Here is a 22,803-nt window from a genome sequence, read left to right as displayed (position 1 = left end):
CTGCCGTGAGAGGCACAAAGTAAACCTGGCATTTAGAAATGGAAGCGGTATTGCCCTCAGGGGCTGACCCACAGGGTGTTGAATTTTAGGAAATAGCAGAGAGAGCTTAGTATGATGGATTATCCCAAGCAGTGTGATTTTGAAAAAGAGCCACCATACAGTCCTGAAGGGGGCCTGCCCCTCCATACCTGTGGGTATGTCTCACAAGGGAGACAAGAGACTGAGAAAAGACATAAGACACAGAGACAAAGTATAGAGGAAGAAAAGTGGGCCCAGGGGACTGGCACTCAGCATACGGAGGACCTGCACCGGCACTGATCTCTGAGTTCCCTCAGTATTTATTGATCACTATCGTTACCATCTCCGTGAGGGGGATGTGGCAGGACTATAGGATAATGGTGGGAGAGGGTCAGCAGGTAAACGTGAGCAAAGGACTCTGTGTCATAAATAAGTTTAAGGAAAGGTGTTGTGCCTGGATGTGCATGTAGGCCAGATTTATGTTTGACTTTATATAAGCATCTCAGTGCAATAAAGAGCAGTATTGCCGCCAGTATGTCTCACCTCCAGCCATAAGGCGGTTTTCTCCTATCTCAGTAAACAGAATGTATGATCAGGTTTTATGCCAAGACATTCCATTCCCAGGGACAAGCAGGAGACAGATGCCTTCCTCTTTTCTCAACTGCAGAGAGGCCGCCTTCTTTCACTCATCCTCCTCAGCACAGACCCTTTACGGGTGTCCGGCTGGGGGACTGTCAGGTCCTTTCCCTTCCCACGAGGCCATATCTCAGGCTGTCTCGGTGGGGAGAAACCTTGGACAATACCCAGGCTTTCTTGGGCAGAGGTCCCTGTGGCCTTCCGCAAGCATTGTGTCCCTGGGTACTCGATACTGGAGAATGGTGATGACTTTTACCAAGCATACTGCCTGCAAACACAATTTTAACAAAGCACATCCTGCGCAGCCCTAAATCCATTAAACCTTGAGTCAACACAGCACATGTTTCTGTGAGCACAGGGTTGGGGCTAGGGTTACAGGTTAACAGCATCTCAAGGCAGAATAATTTTTCTTAGTACAGATCCAAATGAAATTTCTTATGTCTTCCTTTTTCTACATAGACAAAATAACAGTCTGATCTCTTTTTCTTTCCCCTACACAGTCCATATCTGGTCAACGAGGAGACCATCTGAGTGGAAAGGAAATAATCTGGACCTCTGGTCTACCGTGCATACAAGCATAATAATCGCTTTTATTTAAAGTGCAAATGGATTATTTAATCCATTTCAGCCAGGCATTTGCATCTTGATATTTTGTCTTGATGGCTAAGGTCTGTCTTAGATCTCTTATTTTTAAAATAGACAACCTAGTTTTATTAGATGTAGGAGCAACTGGTGTAGGATCCAGAACTGAGGCTACTGAAGAAGGGGGAGATGGGGAAAATGCGTATTTTAAAAATACCTAGGGGGTCTTTTCCATTTATGTCAATACCCATACCATAGAAGCGACTAAGGGCAGGTCTAGAGTTAGTTAAGGTGAACGTGGTGATAAACAGAAGGACAGGGTTATATTGATAAGGCTGACAGTTAGAAGGGGTAGTCCTTTTAGTGAAATAGATGAGGGGTTTTAGATCTGCACAAACCTTTTTCATGAAAGTCAACTTTGCTCCTGAGTAGTTTAAGGGACGTAGTCCCATTTACTACAAGGTTGCCAGGCTGTAGGAGCAGAAAATTGACGTTTTTTCTGCAGGTCATTACAACAGTGAGTGCTAGGGGTAACTGTGTCAATTAGAGGGCTGGGACATAAATGTTTGTGTGAAAAGGCTAGCTGTTGCTGATCTTTCACATTTGCACAAGGTATGACAGAGCAAGCATTAAAGGCAATGGTCTGAGGTGAGTCAGACTTAGTTACAAAGGAGCTAGTAACAGAACAAGGAAAGGAAAGGAAGCAATATAGAAGGTATATGAAAATTAAGCTTTCTTTAACTGAGTAGGATTTGATTCTAGTATAGTAACCAATGATTCTGAGAGGAAGATGTTTTCTTGACTCGAGTATGGTGGGTTCATTTTTTTTCTCGGCTATGCGGACGGCAGTCTCAGTGGTTAACAGCATAAAATAGGGTTCTTCCTAGGCTGGCTTGAGTTTCTTTTTCTTTCTGTCTTTTGATTAGGACGTGGTTTTCAGGCTGGTGCTCGTGTACTGGAAATTCTAAAAGACTTTTAGTTCCAAGGGAAGGGAAAGTAGAAAATACATTAAGTATATAATTTCTGCTGCATATCCTGGGGCTTGAGCTTGAGGCCTCATGGTGATGCCCCTTGCTCTATTCCCACGCAGCGCCGCCTAGGGGACGCTGCAGCCCTGCCCCCTTTTAATGTTTGGCCTTCTTGTGGCCTTCACTGCCCCTGTGTGCCCTGGCCTTGGGGATAAGGGGCCTTGTGACTTACCTGGCTGCCTTTAGGCCTTAAGAAAGCCAAACACCATTTGATATTTGACAATGTTTTTGTATGAGTTTATGCCAGATAAGTTAAAATTTACCTTTATATTAATGTGCTATTAATGTTAAATGTAATTTTAATAAAATCTTGTAGACATTATTTACCGAATTTTAATGTCTGACGATAAGGTAGACTTTTATAGACTCTTTTAACTTTTATAATTTTGTTGAAGAGCAGGTTAGTGCTTTAAGAAAAATATATTGTGCTTTTATTTTAATGTCCAGTTCACAGAAAAACTGGATGACACCCCTTTAACTTTAGTCGATATGTTTACACACAGAATTTTCTTTATAATTAACATTTTAAAACTTGCTTAAACCTTTAAAACAAAAAAAATTTTTTTCGCCTTTAACGTAGGTAAAAATCCATATTATGCCTCCTCATAATCCTGTTACTAAAAGTATATATATTTTTTTTACGTATCTTGTACATGAACTGTTTTTTAAAATAATTTTACATTCAGGAGGCCTAATTACTTTTAAATTATACAATATTTCTTGCATAAATTCCCTTTTATAGCTTTTCTTATGATTTTCACAATCTTCAACATGTCTTAACTTTCTGCCTTCCTTTTACACTATTTCTTCTTCTAGTTTCACCCTCTGTGTCTTCCTTTGATTTCTGTCTCTTCCAGTTTCTCTCTTACTTACTCTTTCCCTCTATTTCTCTGTCTCTCTCTCTCATTTGCACTCTATTTTCCCCTCTGTCTGTCATCCTGTTTCCCTTTCTTTTCCCAAGTTCTCCCACTCCTGCTGCCAGGAAGGGGCCATCAGAGGTACTGTTTACAAAAGAGTTTCATGAATAAGTAAGTTCAGGAAACACTGATGTATCCTTTTTTTAAAAATTTAGTAAAATACACATAACATAAAATGTAATACCTGTGTTAGTCCATTTGCATTGCTATAAAGGAATACCTGAGACTGGGTAATTTATAAAGAAAAGAGTATTATTTGACTCACAATTCTGCAGGCTGTACAAGAAGTGGGGTGCTTGCTTCTGGATGAGGGCCTTGGGAAGCTTACAATCATGTCTGAAAGCAGAGTGTGAGCAGGTGTGTCAGATGGCAAGCGAGAGGGAGTGCCACACTCTTTTTTTTCTTTTTCCTATTTTTTCTATTCTTTTTCTTTTCTTTTCTTTCTTTTTTTCTTTCTTTCTCTCTCTCCTTTCTTTCTCTTACTCTTTCTGTCTTTTCTTCTCTCTTTCTCTTTTCTCTCTTCTCTTCTTTTCTTTTTTCTTACAGGATCTCACCCTGTCACCCAGGCTAGAGTACAGTGGCACATTCACAGCTCACTGCAGCCTCAGCCTCCTGGGCTCAAGCAGTCCTCCTTGCCTCAACCTCCCATGTAGCTGGGACCACAGGAGCGTGCCACCACATCCAGCTAATTTTTAAAATTTTTTGTAAAAACAGGCCTCACTTTGTTGCTTAGGCTACTACACTCTTTTAAACAATCAGATCTTGCATGAGCAAGAAGGGCACCAAGCCATTTGTGAGAGATCTATCCCCATTACTCAAACACCTCTCACAAGGCCCTACCTCAGCATTAGGGATCACATTTCAACATGAGATTTGGAGGAAACACACACCATCTTAACCATTTCTAAGTGTATAGTTTTGTAATATTAATTACATCCTCATTGTTTTGCACCACTATCCATCTCCAGAAACTCTTTCCATCTTGCAACACTGGAACTACGACCCATTAAAAAATAACTCTCCATTTCTCCTTGCCCCCAGCTCTGGCTACCAGCATTCTATTTTCTGTCTCTATGAAATGACTACTCTAGGTACTTCATGTAAGTGGAGATATTGTATCCCTTTTACATATTAAAACTTTGGAGTAGTTTCGCAGTAAATAAATATGCTTAACATTATCGTGTTTAAGTTATTCGCCATTGAAACTTTCCTCTCACAGTAACACGTGGAGGAACATACATTGGGAATATCAACTGATAGGCACTGTGCTAGGATCCGAAAATACCATGTGGAGTCCAACACACATAGAAATAAGGAGTGGAATTCCAAAGGAAGGCAAAGTGTAAAGTCATCTTTATGGAAATGAGTGATGAAGGTGAATACCTGAATGAGATGTCAAGAGGAGGAACACACTGGAGAGAAGCAGTAAAGATTTAGGACTGAACCTTAAAGACATACAGGCTTGAGAGAAAGAAAGCATGTAAAGAAGACAGAAATGGTTAGAAAGGTAAGAATAGATCTTTTTTTTTTTTTTTTTTTTGAGACAGAGTCTCACTTTGTTGCCTAGGCTGGAGTGCAATGACACAATCTCGGCTCACTGCAACCTCTGCCTCCCAGGTTCAAGCATTTCTCCTGCTTCAGCCTCCATAGCAGCTGGGATTACAGGCATGTACCACCATGCCTGGCTAATTTTTGTATTTTAGTAGAGACGGGGTTTCACCATGTTGGCCAGGCTGGTCTCAAACTCCTGACCTCAAGTGATCCTCCTGCCTCAGCCTCCCAAAGTGCTAGGATTATAGGCGTGAGCCACCGCGCCCAGCCAAAAGAATAGATCTTATACTTACTATTAATAGAAAACTTATAGATTTTGGACTGACTACAAAAGGGCAGTGATATTCAAAATGTATCAACATGATATGCCAATAGATATTTTCAAGTTCATTGGTCATTAAAACTGTCTTATGTATAAGCAGTACCCAAGACAAAATAAGGCATATTTTTTTCAAAGATCTATGTACAAAAAAATTTGTTGCAGCATTATTTGTGATATCAAAAGTGGGAAATAGCTGGGCATGGTGGCTCATACCTGTAATTCCAACACTTTGGGAGGCGAACGCAGTAGGATAGCTTGAGCCCAGGAGTTTGAGACCAGCCTAGGCAACAAAATGAGACCCCGACTCTACAAAAAATTTTAAAAATTAACCAGGTGTGGTGGTGTGTGCTTGTGGCCCCAGCTGCACAGGAGGCTAAGGTGAGAGGAACCCTTGAACCCAGGAGGTCGAGGCTGCATTGAGCTATGATCATGCCACTGCACTTCAGCCTGGGCAACAAAGTGAGATCCTGTCTCAAAAAAAAAAAAAAAATTGTCTGAGGGGAAATAACCTAAATGTCCAACCATGGGAGAATTAGTAAAAGAAATCACAGTAACTGCATGTGACTGAGTCCTGTGTTACTATAAGTCACATCTTAACAATGATTTACTAACAGGAGCATGTCATTAAATGTTGTGCACAACCTTAAAAAGAACTTTCAATCGTTTATTTTTAAAAACATCTACATAGCACTGTGTGTCAGGCAGTATGCACTTTGTTCATCTGAACTCATCTTTTTATGGCAAGAGATACAATAAAAGTCAAAATACAACAGTCTGGAATTTCACCATATGAATTGGTGTTAAAATTTGATAGGTAAAAAGAACTGTAGAGACAGACTGTAATAGGTAAGTAGGCACAAAAGACATAAAGAGGCTGTTCACAGAAAAAAGGCAATAAACATTAAAGGATGCTTAAAAGCACTGTGAGTCTGGCTAATGCTAATTAAAACCACGAGATACTATGTTTTGTTTATCAAGTGTAAAAATTAAGATAATATGCATTATTGTTAACCAATGAGGAAACAACATATTCATTACTGTTGGAAAATCTGGCAGATCTGTTAAATTTAAAATATGGCTGGATGTGGTGGCTCACACCTGTAATCCCTTTGGATTTTGGGATTTGGGAAGCCAAGGAGGGCAGATCACTAGAAGTCAGGAGTTCGAGACCAGCCCGGCCAACATGGTGAAACCTCGTCTCTACTAAAAATGCAAAAATTAGCCGGGCATGGTGGTGGTGCCTGTAGTCCCAACTACTCGGGAGACTGAGGCAGAAGAATTGTTTGAACCCGGGAGGTGGAGGCTATAGTGAGCTGAGATCGCACCACTGCACTCCAGCCTGGACAACAAGAAAGAGACTGTCTCAAAAAAACAAAAAATAAAAAAACAAACAAAAACTTTATATACTCTTATATACTCTTATACCCAGCTATCTAATTTTGTCAATCTATCCTATACAAATAAAGCATCTTTGTGATGGTAAAAAAAAAAATATATAGAAATAACACGTATTTTAAGAAATAGCGTCCGGGCGCGGTGGCTCAAACCTGTAATCCCAGCACTTTGGGAGGCCGAGACGAGACGGGCAGATCACGAGGTCAGGAGATCGAGACCATCCTGGCTAACACAGTGAAACCCCGGCCGTCTCCACTAAAAAATACAAGAGAAAAAAAAAAAAAAAGGTTAATCTGGGCGAGCGGGCACCTGGTAGTCCCCAGGTCTACCTCGGGTAAGCCCTGTTGAGGCAGGAGAATGGCGTGTGTAAACCCGCGAGGGCGCGAGCCCTTGCCAGCTGAGCTGAGGCATCCGGCCACTGCACTCCAGGCCCTGGGCCTCGAAGCCTGGGCGACAGAGCCAGACTCCGTCTCAAAAAAAAAAAAAAGAAATAGCTTGACAAATTCTAGTATATTCATAGTAGGGAATACCACAGAGCTATTGAAAGAGATCTCTATACATTGGGCTGGAGGCTGCGCATGGTGTCGTGCCTTCTCTTTTTGGGTCACTTAAGCCCAGGAGTTTGAGTCCAGCCTGGGCAAAATAGAGAGACCCCATCTCTAAAAAAAATTAAAAACAAATAAATTGAGCTAGAGAAATGACTGTGATACATTGGGAAGAGAAAAATGAAAGCTGCCAAGTAATGTATGTAATATCCCATTTTTGTAATTGAATAAAAGGTAAGAAAAATACCCTTTAAAAAATTGTATACCCTGTGTGTATATGAGTAAGCCTAGGGAATGGTATAGAATGATACTCAGCACTGAAAGGGTAGTAGGTAGGAAATTGTACTTTTATACTGCTTTATATATGTAAAATGAATTTTTTTTAATAATTAAAAATTTAATAAAACTAAGATGACTCAGATAGGATTTTTTTTTTTTTTTTTTTTTGAGACGGAATCTTGCTTTGTCGTCCAGGCTGAAGTGCAGTGGCCGGATCACAGCTCACTGCAAGCTCCGCCTCCCAGGTTCATGCCATTCTCCTGCCTCAGCCTCCCGGGTAGCTGGGACTACAGGCGCCCGCCACCTCGCCCGGCTAATTTTTTTTTGTATTTTTTTAGTAGACACGGGGTTTCACTCTGTTCACCAGGATGGTCTCCATCTCCTGACCTCGTGATCCGCCCGTCTCGGCCTCCCAAAGTGCTGGGATTACAGGCTTGAGCCACTGCACCCAGCCCAGAGATAGGATTTAAGGAATCAACATACAATTTGTGAAATAATGAACTCAAGAGTTATTCATATTGTAGGGGAAAGGAACGTGGCATAAACTCACAGCAAATATAACTATTTTATAAAATTATAATTTTAGCAGTAGTGAATGGATGACCAATTTCAAGAGAAATGATGAATACATTTTCTCTGCCATGGAAGATAGTCAAGATTTAATTCTTTCTTTGTAAATCCTCTGAGCTACTGCTGAATTAAAACAGAACACTGAAGAAAACTGTAGTTTTACTTGACTATCCTAAGAGTTCCAGGACTTTGTAGCATACAAAGTGAACAGAGATGATTTAAACTTCTTTGTGCCTGTTGTTTTATATGACAAATGGGCTATTCCCCTGGCCTTGGTGTGCCGTATTTGCGTTCCTTCAGAGCACCATCCCCTCCTGGGAACTACCCTACTAGATTCCAAACTGAAGCTCAGTTGCAAAAATTCTACACAATTTGTGCTTTCCCTCTTTAAAGGAGAACTGGAAGTGTGAACAAACATTTCCCAAATCCTCAATCTATGGAAGACAGGATAAGAAAGGCTCCTTCCCTATCAGCCCACTTTTTCCAGGTTCAAGACAGTAGGGAACCTGTGTATGAGAGAAGTCTTGCCAATGAGATCCATGTGATAGAGGCCTTCAGAGCACCCACCTTTATAGGCATTCCAGAATGATTCAATAAAATCTGCCACTTATCAGCCTTTGGGGAAGAAAAATATAGTGATTTTTTAAATCATTAAATTTTGTTTTAGTGGGATAGTAATTGTTTTTATTCTTTGGTAGCATATCTGTCACCACCACCACTATTTCAATGAACAAAAGCAGGGTTACTTAAGCTTAGCTAACTAACCTTCAGGGAATATTTAATTTAATTCCTGTTTGCTCTTCCCTAGGGCTTTGTTTTGCTTTCCATGGCATTAGTTTAGCAACTCTTGTTATTTTTGGCATTCTCTTATAACCCTTGCTGTTTTGTACACTCCCTGAGGACTAGGGCTCACCTTTGGATCCTCTACCCTTGCCCCATTTGCCTGCCATTTTCACTCATCCTTCAAGTCCTTTGCAGGTGACACCTGCTACCTCTGAGAAGCCTTCCCTGGCAGCCCCAAATGTCTTCCTCTGATCTACTTCTACACCTTGACTAACTTTTGTTATAGAACTTTCTGTATATTATTGAAAATATCTGCTGATTTGTTTGTCTTCCCTCTATACTTTTTCCTTGGGAGCAAGTCCATATGCTTAATAACCATTTGTCAAAGGGAACTTTAGTGCCTAGTGGAAGGTGCCCAGTCGAATGCCTTTTACATAGAATATTCTCCCTATAGTTTGTTCAGTTAGTTGCTGAAGCCACTAAATATTGGGCATACTGTTACAGAATGCTCCTCGTTGATCTTCAAGTTTCAGTGTATTCATTCACTCAACAAATATTTGGGTGCCTACTATGTGCCTACACCCTTACTGAGCCAGAGACATACATTCCTTTAGGAAAGAATGTATATTAGCTACTAAAACATTGCTAGTCTAGGTACTGGAGATACATCAGTGAACACAACTGACAAAAATCCCTGCACGCAACGGAAGTTCTATTTTAGTGGAGCAAATCAAACACTAAACAAAATAAATAAAGGAAATACATAGTATGTTAGATGGTGATAACTGCTATAAAGGAAATAAAGGTGGAAGATAGAGTATTGGTGCAGGAGAACTTAAATCCACCCCCCACCCTGCCCCAAGATGTATATTCCTGTAAGTTCTTTTTTTTAAGAAGTTCAATTTTACATCTTATCTGGAAAGATATCACTGAAACAGTGACATTTCAATAAAGACCTGAGAAAGTCATGAATGTTGAAGAAGAAGAGTGTTCCAGGAAGGGCAATAAAAAGTCAAGGCCCTCAGACTTTCCATTGCTGTGCTTTTCATCGTTTGAGGGCTCCATTAGAGAGGGTTTTAAGCAGACAAGTAACATAATTTGACTTCTACAGCTGCTCTTTGACTTACGATGGGGTCGCATTGGCATAAGCCCATCATAAATTGAGATACTTTCAACTTAACAATAGTTTTATCTGAACATAAAGTCAAGGATCATGCTGAATGCATATCACTTTTGCACTGTTGTTTTCTGTCAAGCACTGTTTATATTTTCAAAGGAGCACTCTTGTTGCTAATATTGAGACTAAACATGGGGGTGGTGGCAAGGGCAGAAATAGGGAGATAAATTGGAAGTCAACTGCAACAACTCAGGAGAGAAATATATCCTATATCCTTCTGAGTAAATCCAATATCAAGTCTGGTCTTTGAATGACTAGTTAAATCTAAGACTTAAGAGCCAGCAAAGGAGACTGGGGAGTGGCTGGTAGAGTAGGAGGAAAGCCAGGAGGAGGTGGTGTCATGAGAATTAAGGGAAGCCCAGGAAAAGTTCACGATGTCACCAAATGCTGAGAGGTCACTTAAGGAAGAGAGAGGCTGCCAAGGGTCCTTTGAGTTTTGTAGTTAGGTCATAGTTGACCTCAGCAATAGAAATAATTTTAAGAAAATACATGCCAAACTATACAAACAAAATTTTCTGTTTGATAAGTTTTTATAATAAGGATGCAAATTAAAGTGTTGTTGTTATTTTGGGGACAGGGTCTCAGTCTTGCCACCCAAGCTGTAGTGCAGTGGCACGATCCCAGCTTACTGTAACCTTGACCTCTCGGGCTCAAGCGATGCTCCCCACCCCAGCTTCCCTGGGAGCTGGGACTACAGGCATATGCCACCATGCCTGGCTCATTGTTTAAAATTTTTATAGAGTTGGGTTCTTGCTGTGTTGCCCAGGCTGGTCTCAAACTCCTGGACTCAAGCAATCCTCCTGCCTCAGTCTCCCAAAATTAAAGTGTTTTGATCACCTGTGACATACCAGGCCTTGTCCTAATTTGAATTTTAATCTTAATTTTTACAAAACCCTATAAGGGCAGTACAGTACGTTATCTCTACAGATGGGGAAACCTCAGTTCAGGGTCTTGCCTAAGTCTGATTCCAGAACCACTACTCTTAACCATTAAGCAGAAGTCACCTGTGTAATGAAGCTACTAGAACACACATTATAAAGCAGAAATGCTGGACTGATAACAGCAATATGGTTGAACCATGGTACTTTTATAGCATGTACCTTTCTAGAGCCCCTTGAACATAAATGTCATCTGTGTTTGTTGCTGTTGCTACCCCATCACACTGCCACATCCTGTCTTTTTACCTCCTTTCCTGCTTATATGAAGGTGCATTCATACGCTGTCCTTAGAACGCCTGTCATCTGCAGTGTCACACAAAGTTAACAACGTCCATCATCAGGGAAAATTGCTTGAAAACAGCCTTATTCACAAATATACACGTAGAAAATTCTCATCCATTAAGACTGTCCGTTTTTCTCTATGCTTCTGTATACAGTCTTCTTTTTGGGGTGGCTCACGTTTATGTACACAGATTTTCTCATACCATATGTCACACTCCTGTGCTTTAGGCCCATTACAGACACCCTTACTGAGCCAGAGACATACATTCCTTTATCTGTTTAGCAGAGGGAGTGGTGGTGAGTTGCACAGCAGCCAGCAGCAGTTACAGTGATGGCAGTGGCTTATTTATTTATCCCACTACTCAGCAGAATGCAACTCTTTTAAAGACCAGAATGATCTGAAATGCCAAGGCTTAAAGAGAACTCTTGGTACTCAGCCTCATAAAGGACCATCTCAGTGATGAAGAACAGCATCTTCACTGCTGTTGTTAGGCAGCCTTCTCCCTATCTTTACTGAAAAAGTGAGGAAAGGAGAGACTCTGTGTCATGTGGAGTGTCTCTTTGTGATGAATTTTAGCTCAGATGGGAGAGGGTGAGGGGCTATGGCAACCTGAGTCTTTTTTGAGACGGAGTCTCACTCTGTTGCCTAGGCTGGAGTGCAGTGGTGTGAACTCAGCTAACCGCAACCTCCGCCTCCCAGGCTCAAGGGATTCTCCTGCCTCAGCCTCCCAAGTAATTGGGATTACAGGCATGCCCCACCATGCTTGGCTGATTTTGTATTTTTAGTAGAGAGAGTTTCACCATGTTGGCCAGGCTGGTCTTGAACTATTGACCTCAAGTGATCTGCCTGCCTCGGCCTCCCAAAGTGCTGGGATTACACAGATGAAGTCGTATAAACTCGTATGAATGCATGAAGTACAAGGAAGAGACAGCATGATACAGGGCCATATATAAAAGGGACAGATTACTGTATATGCATGTGTACATGGAAGCATTTTTATGATATACTGAGGAGCCCATTGTGGCAAATAGTGCTGATCCATAAAAGTTCTTGCCAACCTATTGCAATTTTCCAATCTGCAGGATCCTGGGACTGAACATATCTGGACAGTTCTCTGTATGGTTAGGCCATGGCAGGTAAATTTTTGACCCCTTGACATCATAAAAGCCTCCATACCATCTTTACCAAGACACCTAAGGAATCAGGACCCAGTTGTCTGTAGCAGTCCAGGTGATATGTGAGGGCAGGCTGTTTTGCATAATGGTTAAACCTGAGACATCCTAGTTAAACTTAGACTAGCTGTTTCTCATCTATAAAATGAAGACAATAGTATTCACTTCAAACATTGGCAGGACTGAGACAGCACATGTCAGATTGCTCAGCATGGTCTCTAACATGGAGTTAGCTATGTTGATATAACTGAATAAACAAATGTGTGCTCTACAGCCCATCTTTACCAAGGCTGACATGTTTTTTTCACAGGGTTCTCTCCCTATTCCCCTTCCTCATCAGAAAGAAGTTAGCTTTGCATTGGCCTCTTCCCCAACAAGACTACTGATTAGCTCTGGGAGGGTGGGCAGGACATTCCTTCATCATCTTCCGTTGGTTTAATTCTCTTATTTGACTTGAGGAGACAAGAATTGAACATATAAAGGCATTTATATTGCCATATCAGGCTGCCCAATACAAAATTGTCTCTATGCCAATGTAAATTTTAAAACAATTTTATTAGTATGTCCTTTGGCCTTTCAAGTTGGGGGGAAAAAATCAAAACCAGTATTCTGTACTAGAAAAATCGAACTGATATTTGTCTTACATTTTGCCATCCCAGCCAAAGTTAGTAATCAAATGGAACTTTAAGAACTAAGCTTTACTGAACCAACTGTGCCTTAAAATACATTAAAACTGAGGCACAGTGGCTCATGCCTGTCATCCCAGCATTTTGGGAGGCCGAGGCGGGTGGATCACCTGAGGTCAAGAGTTCAAGACCAGCCTGGCTAACATGGCAAAACCCCATCTCTACTAAAAATACAAAAATTAGCCAGGTGTGGTGGCACGCACCTGTAGTCCCAGCTATTCTGGAGGCTGAGGCAGGAGAATCACTTGAACCTGGGAGGCGGAGGTTACAGTGAGCTGAGATTGCACCAGTGCACTCCAGCCTGGGTGACAGAGCAAGACTGTATCTCAAAAAACAAAAACAGAAACACCACATTAAAACTACCTTTGCTGTCTACAAGCCGCTCATATTTAGTTCTATTTCTTAAACTGCCTGGATTTTCCCCTTATCTTCACCTGGCTAACTCCTGCCTGTTCTTCAAGACTCAGATGTCATTCTCCAGGAAGCCCTTCCTAATGTCTTTTCCCTAGATACACACTTTCAAAAGTTAGATATCTTTACTCCAAGAAACCTGTATTTATTCTGTCTACAACAGTTTCTTCCACTGCAGTTTATGTGCTTATCTCTTCCTTTAGACACTGAACCCACTAAGAGCAGGGATTAAACTTCATTCATTTTTTACATTGCCAATGCCTGCTATAAAGAATCACATAAATGTGTGACTGAGGTGAGTTTACACCTTATCCTTGCTCGGTTGTGTATTATTAGTTTATGAGGACATCTTGTGGCTAGATCATTTATTGCTATAAACAGATGATCATAGGCCAGGCGCAGTGGCTCACGCCTCTAATCCCAGCACTTTGGGACCTAGGCGGGTGGATCACCGGAGGTCAGGAGTTCGAGACCAGCCTGGCCAACATGGTGAAACCTCATCTCTCCTAAAAATACAAAACTTAGCTAGGTGTGGTGGCATGTGCCTGTAATCCCAGCTACTTGGGAGGCTGAGGCAGGAGGATCGCTTGAACCTGGAGGGCAGAGGTTGTAGTGAGCCGAGATCGAGCCACTGCACTCCAGCCTCAGCAACAGAAAAGGACAAAACAAAAAACAAAACAAAACAAAAAAACCAACAACAAAAAAGATCCTGTTCTAAAATTTTTTTTTGACATTGATTTACCTGTTGTGCAAAACATGACATAATATTGTTTAGGATATTTTATATCGCATGGTTCTGTTTTCCTTCAGAGCCTTCAACAATAAAACCACTAAATAGGTGGTTTGTGAAACTCTCAAGTGTCTTCCTGGTGGGAGTCATAAAGGCCACTACATACCTAGAGATGTTATATATAGTTAGTGATTAGGGAGATAAGAAGGTGGAAAGACTTACATCTAAATCTCAGTTTTTATCACATCTTGGGTGACCTTGAAAATAAATCACTCTGAATTTTAAGTTCTCTGCAAATGGATGTTGTCTCTTCCTTACTATATATAATACATGTAAGTGGTTGGCACAGTGCCTAGTATATCACAGTGCCTAATAAATGGTACTTATCTAGAATATAACCAACCATTTAATGCTTGAGACATCCCTCTACTCCCAAATACAACAGACACACCAAAAATTCGTCCATATTCTTCCTGAACACCTCTAGTGAGAGCGAAAATTAATGTTGCTGGATGCAGCACATTCCGTTCACGGCTCAGCTCTAAGTTCTAAATATTATACCATGGTGGTTTTTCCTAGTAATTTAAACATAAATACATAAGAAAACTTACCTTTCTATAAGTTGTCTTTTTAAAGATGTTTGATATAAAAATCATAATTTTTTTTTTTTTTTGAGACAGTCTCCCTGTCATCCAGGCTGGAGTGCAATAGCACGATCTCAGCTCACTGCAATCTCCACCTCCCGAGTTCAAGCGATTCTCCTGCCTCAGCCTCCTGAGTAGCTGAGATTACAGGGGCGCGCCACCACACCCAGCTAATTTTTGTATTTTTAGTAGAGACAAGGTTTCACCATGTTGGTAAGGCTGGTCTCAAACTCCTGATCTCGTGATCCACCTGCCTCAGCCTCCCAAAGTGCTGGGATTATAGACGTGAGCCACCATGCCCAGCCAAAAATCATAAAATTTTAAATACATTGTTGCATATGTTTATGTAATACTTTTTCCTTATACTTACTGTAAATGGGGCTACACCTTAAAAGCAGTAACTTACTTTGCTGGATTTGTTACACTTATACTTTATACTAACATGGGTTTATAGTATAAAAGTTTTTCTTAAATACTAGTAACTCAGTGACTGAAGTTGTCTTTTAAGTTGAACTGTTCATTAAGTGACTTAAAATGTTAATATTATTCTGCTTGTACAAAACTAGGAAACAACAAATTGAAACAATGAGTTAACAGATCTCAGCTGGGTGTCTTTGTTGGTGTCAAAGGTCCAATGAGACATTAAAAATGCCAGGCGTCATACATATGACTGAAAAGCTCAGACTGAATGTTTGATTTCTGCAGAGGAGTGGAGATCAGCCAATACTACTATTTTTTCACTAAACACTCCTTTTTCTTTAAAAATGACTTGCATAAGGGTCAATTTCTATCAGAGAGATTGGTGATTTACTTGAATTCCTGAGTCAACTTTTTTCAGAAGATTCAGTTCAATCCATTGTTCTTCATGGGCTGTTTGGGCTTTTCTAATTCTACAGAATGAATGTTCAGGATTCTTTTTTTTTTTATACTTAGGTTACTCTTGTCTCTGCTGCTCCTGGGAAAGTGATTTGTGAAATGAAAGTAGAAGAAGAGCATACCAATACACTAGGCACTCTCCATGGTGGTTTGACAGCCACATTAGTAGATAACATATCAACAATGGCTCTGCTATGCACGGAAAGGGGAGCACCCGGAGTCAGTGTCGATATGAACATAACGTATGTATCCAAACTGTATTCCAAATACCTTCTGTGTGATACCTGTCTAAACAACTGAGACTAAACACATTTATATTATTAGTAATGCATGAGATTCAATTAGCTGCCTATCTCCTTAACTGTAGCTATAGATTTTGTCCTAAAATATTCCACGGCCTTAAAATCTAGAACTAGAGCAGTTAATTTTCAAGTACAGTGTGCATCAACAGTAAAAGAGGAATGATCCCAAACATTCAAAAAAGCAACATGCAGCTTTTAATGTGTATACTGATATAGGGGAAAAAATCACAGACTGATGGCTCATACTGTTTCACAGTCCTTAAAAGTGCCATTCAGGGCCAGACGCAGTGGCTCACGCCTATAATCCCAGCACTTTGGGAGGCTGAGGCAAGAGGATTGCTTGAAGCCAGGAGTTCGAGACCCCCATCTCTACAAAAAATAATTACATTTTATTTAATTTTTAAAATACCACTTGTAACAATATGAGGATTATATTGAGTACATACAATTCAAAACAGAGTTCATATACACATTGTAATCTTACTCTAACAAACTGAACACTAGTGTTGGGTTCTTTTTTTTGGACATGGAGTTTTCCTCTGTCACCCAGGCTGGAGTGCAGTGGCGCAACCTGGCTCACTTCAACCTCTGCCTCTGGGGCTCCAGTAATACTCCTGCCTCAGCCTCCTTAGTAGCTGGGATTACAGGTGTGCACCACCATACCGGGCTAATTTTTGCATTTTTAGTAGAGACGGGGTTTCACCATGTTGGCCAGAGTGGTCTTGAACTCCTGACCTCAAGTGTCCACCCACCTCAGCCTCCCAAAGTGTTGAGTTTTAAGAATGGGCAGTAATCCTGGATCTCTCCCTGTGACTACACAGATATGTTCTGAGTTAAACTACATGATCAGGGAGCAGTGCCCCTCAGGGTCAAACTTACAAAATGTAAAAAACTCAATTCACATAAACTGGTACTACTGCAGCCTCATTCAATAAAGAGCTGGGCGCAGGGATTTAGTTTCAAGACAACTGCTTTTTCCACCTAAGCAACAGAAAAATCTAACTCAGAGGTTAGGGTGAGAGAGTCATTGTGATAAGGTATGAGGGTAATGGAAAAAATGTAGGCTTTTTTTTTTTTTTTTTGAGATGGAGTCTCGCTCTGTCGCCCAGGCTGGAGTGCAGTGGCGCAATCTCGGCTCACTGCAAGCTCTGCCTCCAGGGTTCACACCATTCTCCTGCCTCAGCCTCCTAAGTAGCTGGGACTACAGGCGCCCACCACCACGCCCTGCTAATTTTTTTGTATTTTTAGTAGAGACAGGGCTTCATCGTGTTAGCCATGCTGGTCTCGATCTCCTGACCTTGTGATCTGCCCGCCTCGGTCTCCCAAAGGGCTGGGATTACAGGTGTGAGCCACCGTGCCTGGCCAATGTAGGCTTTTAAGGAATCTAAATCTTTTATCAAGTTTACTTAAGAAACATTTAGTCCCTCTTTATGGAAATAAATTGAGGGTACAATAAGCAAATCACAAGATGCAGCCAAATGCTTTTTGAAATTAAGATGTACAGAAAAGAAAGGTTCTGCTTATGTTACTGATGTGCATATTCAGCAGTCCTTATTTCATGTGATAAGAGGTAAGACTAGTGGATGACTTGATTTTCCCTAAAAGTCTCTATTAAGAGCAGAGAGATCTTCAAACCTAGCACTGCATTTCATGATCTACTAAGGTACTTTTGCTTTTACAACCCTAAGGAATTTTCGGTAAGTCAAATATAGTCTTGGCCTTTCAAATATGTGTTGCCAAAAACATTGGCCACCAAGAGCTGCCTAAGCTTCAAAACTGATTCCCTTGAACAAAACTAGCACATGGTCTTTCAAAAGTTAGAGCTATTTCAAAAGTAAATGAATAATGTTTCAGTCCATTAACACTTAATGATTCACTCTTTGATTTACTTGACATGGTACCAAATTTACTCCACCCCTGCACATCAAGTTCTATATTATACAGACTGAGGATGCCTGTTAAACTGTGACTTAGATTAAAAACAAGTGAGGTTCCAAAATAACAAAAGGGGAAATTTTAGAATATTACTAACAAAATGCCAACTTCCAAATTCCCCGGACTTAATGTTTACTCATCTATAGCACAAAGGGTTCCTTATCTTCCTTCAGTTTAAGTTAATGTTTGTTAGCCAAATTTCTTGACTTCTAAGACAAAACTTAGGGAAATAAACTGGGCAAACTACTACTAAACATGCCATTTTTCATTTCTTTACATTGAAGTATGTGAATTCAAGACAAGCCTGTTCTTTCCAGCAATAAGATCCACCTTTCTTTTTTTTTTTTTTTTTTTTAATTGGCTCTTTCTTCTATTGCCCAGGCTGTAGTCCAGTGGCATGATCTCGGCTCACTGCAACCTCTGCCTCCTGGGTTCCTGCAATTCTCCTGCCTCAGCCTCGAAAGTAGCTGAGATTACAGGTGCCCATCACCATGCCCGGCTTTTGTATTTTGTAACTTTTGTATTTTAGTTGTATCTCAACTAAAAATGGGGTTTCCCCATGTTGGCCAGGCTGGTCTCGAACTCCTGACCTCAGGTGATCCACCCACCTCGGCCTCCCAAAGTGCTGGGATTACAGGCGTGAGCCATCGGAGCCTGGCCAGATCCACCTTTCTTATACCTCCCAGCCATAAATACTGAAGCCTTATTTTGAATATGGCAAAAACATATACCCTTTTAAAGGCTTCTTTCTAAAAGCAGAAACATAAACTGTAAGGAAATTATTTCCCTTTAAAACATTAACATTTGTTTTAAACAATCCTCATTTCCCCTTTTTTTTTTAAATTAGCTGGAGCCAGCTGAGTTAAAGACAACTTAATGATTACAAGTGAGTAGGATGTACATCTCTTAAAAATATAGACAATCCATCACCAAAATTGTAAGGACATCGTATCAATTCCTTATAGTTGTTATATTGTCATTTTAGAGTCAAATAAATTGTAAATATGGATAGGACAATGTATAGACACCAAGTGATATTTCACCTAAGAAGTTAAGGAGATTTAAATGAAAGCTGGAGGAGATCTTTCACCAGCCCCAAATAAATATGAAGTGGGAAACATAAAGGGAAAAAAGGGGAGGCAAGAAAACCTCTTCTTATATATTTGGGAAAAGAAACTTGTGTGGGTTAAGGAATGGGTAAGAGAACCTGCTTAGGACCAGCCATTCACATCTGATAGTACAGAAAGCTTACCAATACTACTGTTAAACTATTTTTATGAGTAAAGTAAGTTACGTAGGAACACTGTTGTGAGATGCACACAACCTTCCCTTTGAAAAATTATTTGCTGTTAACTGTATTCATTTTCTTTCAAGGTACATGTCACCTGCAAAATTAGGAGAAGATATCGTGATTACAGCACATGTTCTGAAGCAAGGAAAAACACTTGCATTTGCCTCTGTGGATCTGACAAACAAGGTCACAGGAAAATTAATAGCACAAGGAAGACACACAAAACACCTGGGAAACTGAGAGAACAGCAGAATGACCTAAATGAGTATCAAGTATAGATTTGGCTCAAACATTTGTCATTTTTGAAATAAACTAGCAAAACCAGAAGCAGTTAGAAATATTCTTTGAGGAAAAGGACCTGGGTAAAGGTAGGGGTGTCTGGTTTTTTTTTTTTCATTTTAAGCAACTTGTTTTTTAATCATGTGTGATAATTGGGTGAAAAATTCTTAGCTCAAAGTGTTTTGAAAACAGGTAAAGCAAAGAAATTAGCAGGGGTACCCACTCTCAGTTAAGATTACAACTAAAGTCCAGTGTTAAGCTAAAGGAGAAATAGAAATTATTATAATTCTGTTTGGACTGCTATAGCAAAGTATCATAGACTGGGCAGCTTATAGGAACAACAGAAATTGTTCATGGTTCTAGAGGTTGGAAAGTCCTAGGTCAAGGCCCCAGCAGATCCTGTTAGGTGAGGGCCTGCTTCCTGGCTCATAGATGGTGCCTTCTCACTCTGTGGTGGAAGGGGCAAGTGAGCCCTCTGGGTTCTTTTTTTTTTTTTGAAACAAAGTCTTGCTTTGTTGCCCAGGCTGGAGTACAGCAGCACAATCTCGGCTCACTGCAACCTCTGCCCCCTGGGTTCAAGTGATTCTCCGGCCTCAGCCTCCCAAATAGCTGGGACTACAGGCATGTGCTATCACACTGTTTAATTTTTGTAGAAACGGGGTTTGCCATGTTGGCCAGGCTGGTCCCGAACTCGCGACCTCAGGTGATCCACCCGCCTTTGCCCCCCCTACATGCTGGGATTACAGGTGTGAGCCAATGTGCCCAGCCTGGGTTCTCTTTTTTTAAGGGCACTTACTCCAATCTTGATGGTTCTGCCCTCATGATCTGATAACTTCCCAAAGACACCCACCTGCTAATATCATCACCTTGGGGACTGGGATTTTAACATACAAATTTAGGGGAAGCACATTCAGACCATAGCAATGGCCAATCCTTAGTGAATCTTAGGTCCTTCCCAGATCTAAAATGCCAAACCACACTTGCATTTCCTTTTCTTAAGATTATGAAACTTCAAAATATATGAACTACAGCCCATACTGAAAAATAAAATAGATTGAGCCATATGCCTAAAAAAGACCTCAACAAAGTTTGAGGCAAAGCACATTAGTGATACAGGAAATGGTCCAATAGAGGGGGAAAAAGAAAAAACATGCTACTAGCTCCTTTTCTTGTACTTAGAATAAAACCATGCAGATCTCAAACCTCCAAGTCTACGGTATTGAAAAGACCAAGTTCATTTCTCAGAAGTCTCCAGGTTCAGTTGACTGTGGCACTCTGAGACAGCGTCTGTCTCTCAGGCTGGAGTACAGTGATACAATCCCAGCTTACTGTAGCCTCAAACTCCCAGGGTCAAGACATTCTTCCACCTCAGTCTCCTGAGTAGCTGGAACTACAGTGTGCCACCATGCCTAATTTTATTTTTTAGAGACAAGGTCTCACAGTTGCCCAGCCTGGTCTCAAACTTGTAGGCTCAAGCAATGCTCCTGCCTTGGCGACCCCCGCCCCACCGCGAAGTACTGAACTTACAGGTGTGAACCACTGCACCTAGCTGACTCTTCCTTGATTTCTGTGTCAGGGAGTCTTAATGAACATTTCATGATTAAAGACTAAAAAGGATGCAGCTTTAAGTAGATTTAAGTCAAGTTAACAGTTAAAGGCAAATCCTTTCCCTACATCATATGCTGATTTGTCCACTGAAAGGGCAGAAGACTCCACAGTAGCAACAGTAGCAGTGAGCATACAGGGGTCCCAAATGTTTACTTCTAATATTTCCCACTAAAAGGAACCTGAGCTCCTTGGAGAAACAGCTGATTCTAGGGCTTAAGGCTGGGATAGAAAAGTTACAGTATCTTCTGCATAAAAGCACATGCTCCAAATAATAAAGGCATGCAAATTATGATTTGCAGGGAAAAAATATGAGGCCATAGTATTTAGGCAGATAATAAATGGCAGGGATAGAACACTTTCTTACAACAAATGCTGCAAATCGACAGAGGGGTAGATTTGGAAAATCACTATTTTGTAACCATCATAAAGACTGGTTTTAGTCTGGAAAGAATCACCAAGGGAGCTCCTGATAACGAGCAGGATATTTGCACGTTGTTTCCCAGAGATTGCTACTAGTAAGTACCATATATAGGGCAAAACCAGGACACCTTGACCAGGTGCTCAAAGGTAACATCAATGAAGAGCAGATGGAGAGTATGCTTGGGAAGGGTATAAGCATGAATAAACAATTCAAATGCAAAATGAGTTAACAATTTACAAGAAAAATTGCCCCGTACTCCAAAAAACATACAGGTCATGAAACACATAAAGGCTAAGGAACTGTTCCACATTAAAGACAACTGAGAACAACTAAATGCAATGATCCTGTACTCTAGGGGGATCTAAGAAAAGCTAACGATACTGGGACAACAAAACGAATATGGATGATAAAAGAGTATCACATTCCCTGAGTTTGGTAATTTTACTCTAGTTATATGAAATATTCTTGTACTTGGAACATACGCCAAAGTACTAAGGAAGGGGTAAGGAAGCACAAGGTGTGCAACAAACTCTCAAATAGCTCAGAAAGTATGTATAAATGCATGTACAGAGAAAATGAAAAAAATGTGGCAAAATAATAAAAATGAGGGTAAAGATTACACAGGAGCTTTCATATTACTCTGGCAACTTTTCTAAATTATTCCAAAATAAAAACGTAAACAATGGCTGCCAAAATGCCTAACTTGGTGAACGTAAGTATAATTCAATATGGTAAATGAATACAATATGGCAAATTAAGAGCATAGACCCTAGAGCCAGCCAGCCTGGTTTTAAATCCTCCACTACTTATGATCTGAGCTTGAGCAAGTTACTTAACCTCTGCATCTATTTCCAGCCAAGGTTGAGAGGTTAAGACAAGAGCTTAGAAGAGTACCTGGCTGTAATAAACATTCAAAATGTTATTTCAAATAGATTCTGATTTTTAAGTAAGAGGACACATGAAAGCATTTTGAAATTTAAGAATGGCACTTTCCCATTAAGCAAGGCATTAGGCCAGGTTGCTAACTTTTGAAAGCTGACAGTATGTTCTTGATTCGTATTCTTGAAGTTACACACTCAACTGCCAGGTATTTTTCTTCTGAATTTGCTGTTTAGCCAGACTGTGAAATGAAATAATTCCCTAAGGTGACCAGTAGCATCAGTGAAATGGAAAAAAAAAGTTAACACTTCAAACTTTGTGTATTCACCTGAACAGTCAGGGTACTTTCACCTATTTTATTTAGGTTTTCTTTTTTTGTTTTTTTGTTTTTCCAAATTCCAACCAGAAGCTAAATACAATTGGAAACTGGTAAGCACTAGTTTTACTCCAAAGGAGTAGGATCATTCAGATTTACTCCAATAAAAGTATGCAACCCTTAAGCAAAGCTCTTCTTCATTTAAAAAAAAAAAAAAAAAAAAAAAAAA

General features: G+C 40.5%; 1 protein-coding gene across 1 annotated transcript in view; it reads left to right on the top strand.

Annotated features, from left to right (window-relative positions):
* Positions 1 to 19,398, top strand: part of ACOT13 (acyl-CoA thioesterase 13) — a 34,580-nt gene extending 15,182 nt beyond the window's left edge. The window contains exons 2-3 of the mRNA XM_017878538.1: positions 15,601 to 15,785; positions 19,155 to 19,398. Coding sequence (XP_017734027.1) covers positions 15,601 to 15,785; positions 19,155 to 19,311 — 342 coding nt within the window. The 3' untranslated portion in view covers positions 19,312 to 19,398. The remainder of the gene's footprint in view (positions 1 to 15,600; positions 15,786 to 19,154) is intronic.
* Positions 19,399 to 22,803: the final 3,405 nt, after the last annotated feature.

Source organism: Rhinopithecus bieti, unplaced genomic scaffold (genome assembly GCF_001698545.2).
Source record: "Rhinopithecus bieti isolate Rb0 unplaced genomic scaffold, ASM169854v2 scaffold_11110, whole genome shotgun sequence".
Classification (NCBI taxonomy): Eukaryota; Metazoa; Chordata; class Mammalia; order Primates; family Cercopithecidae; genus Rhinopithecus; species Rhinopithecus bieti.
This window is presented reverse-complemented; position numbering and strand designations above follow the sequence as displayed.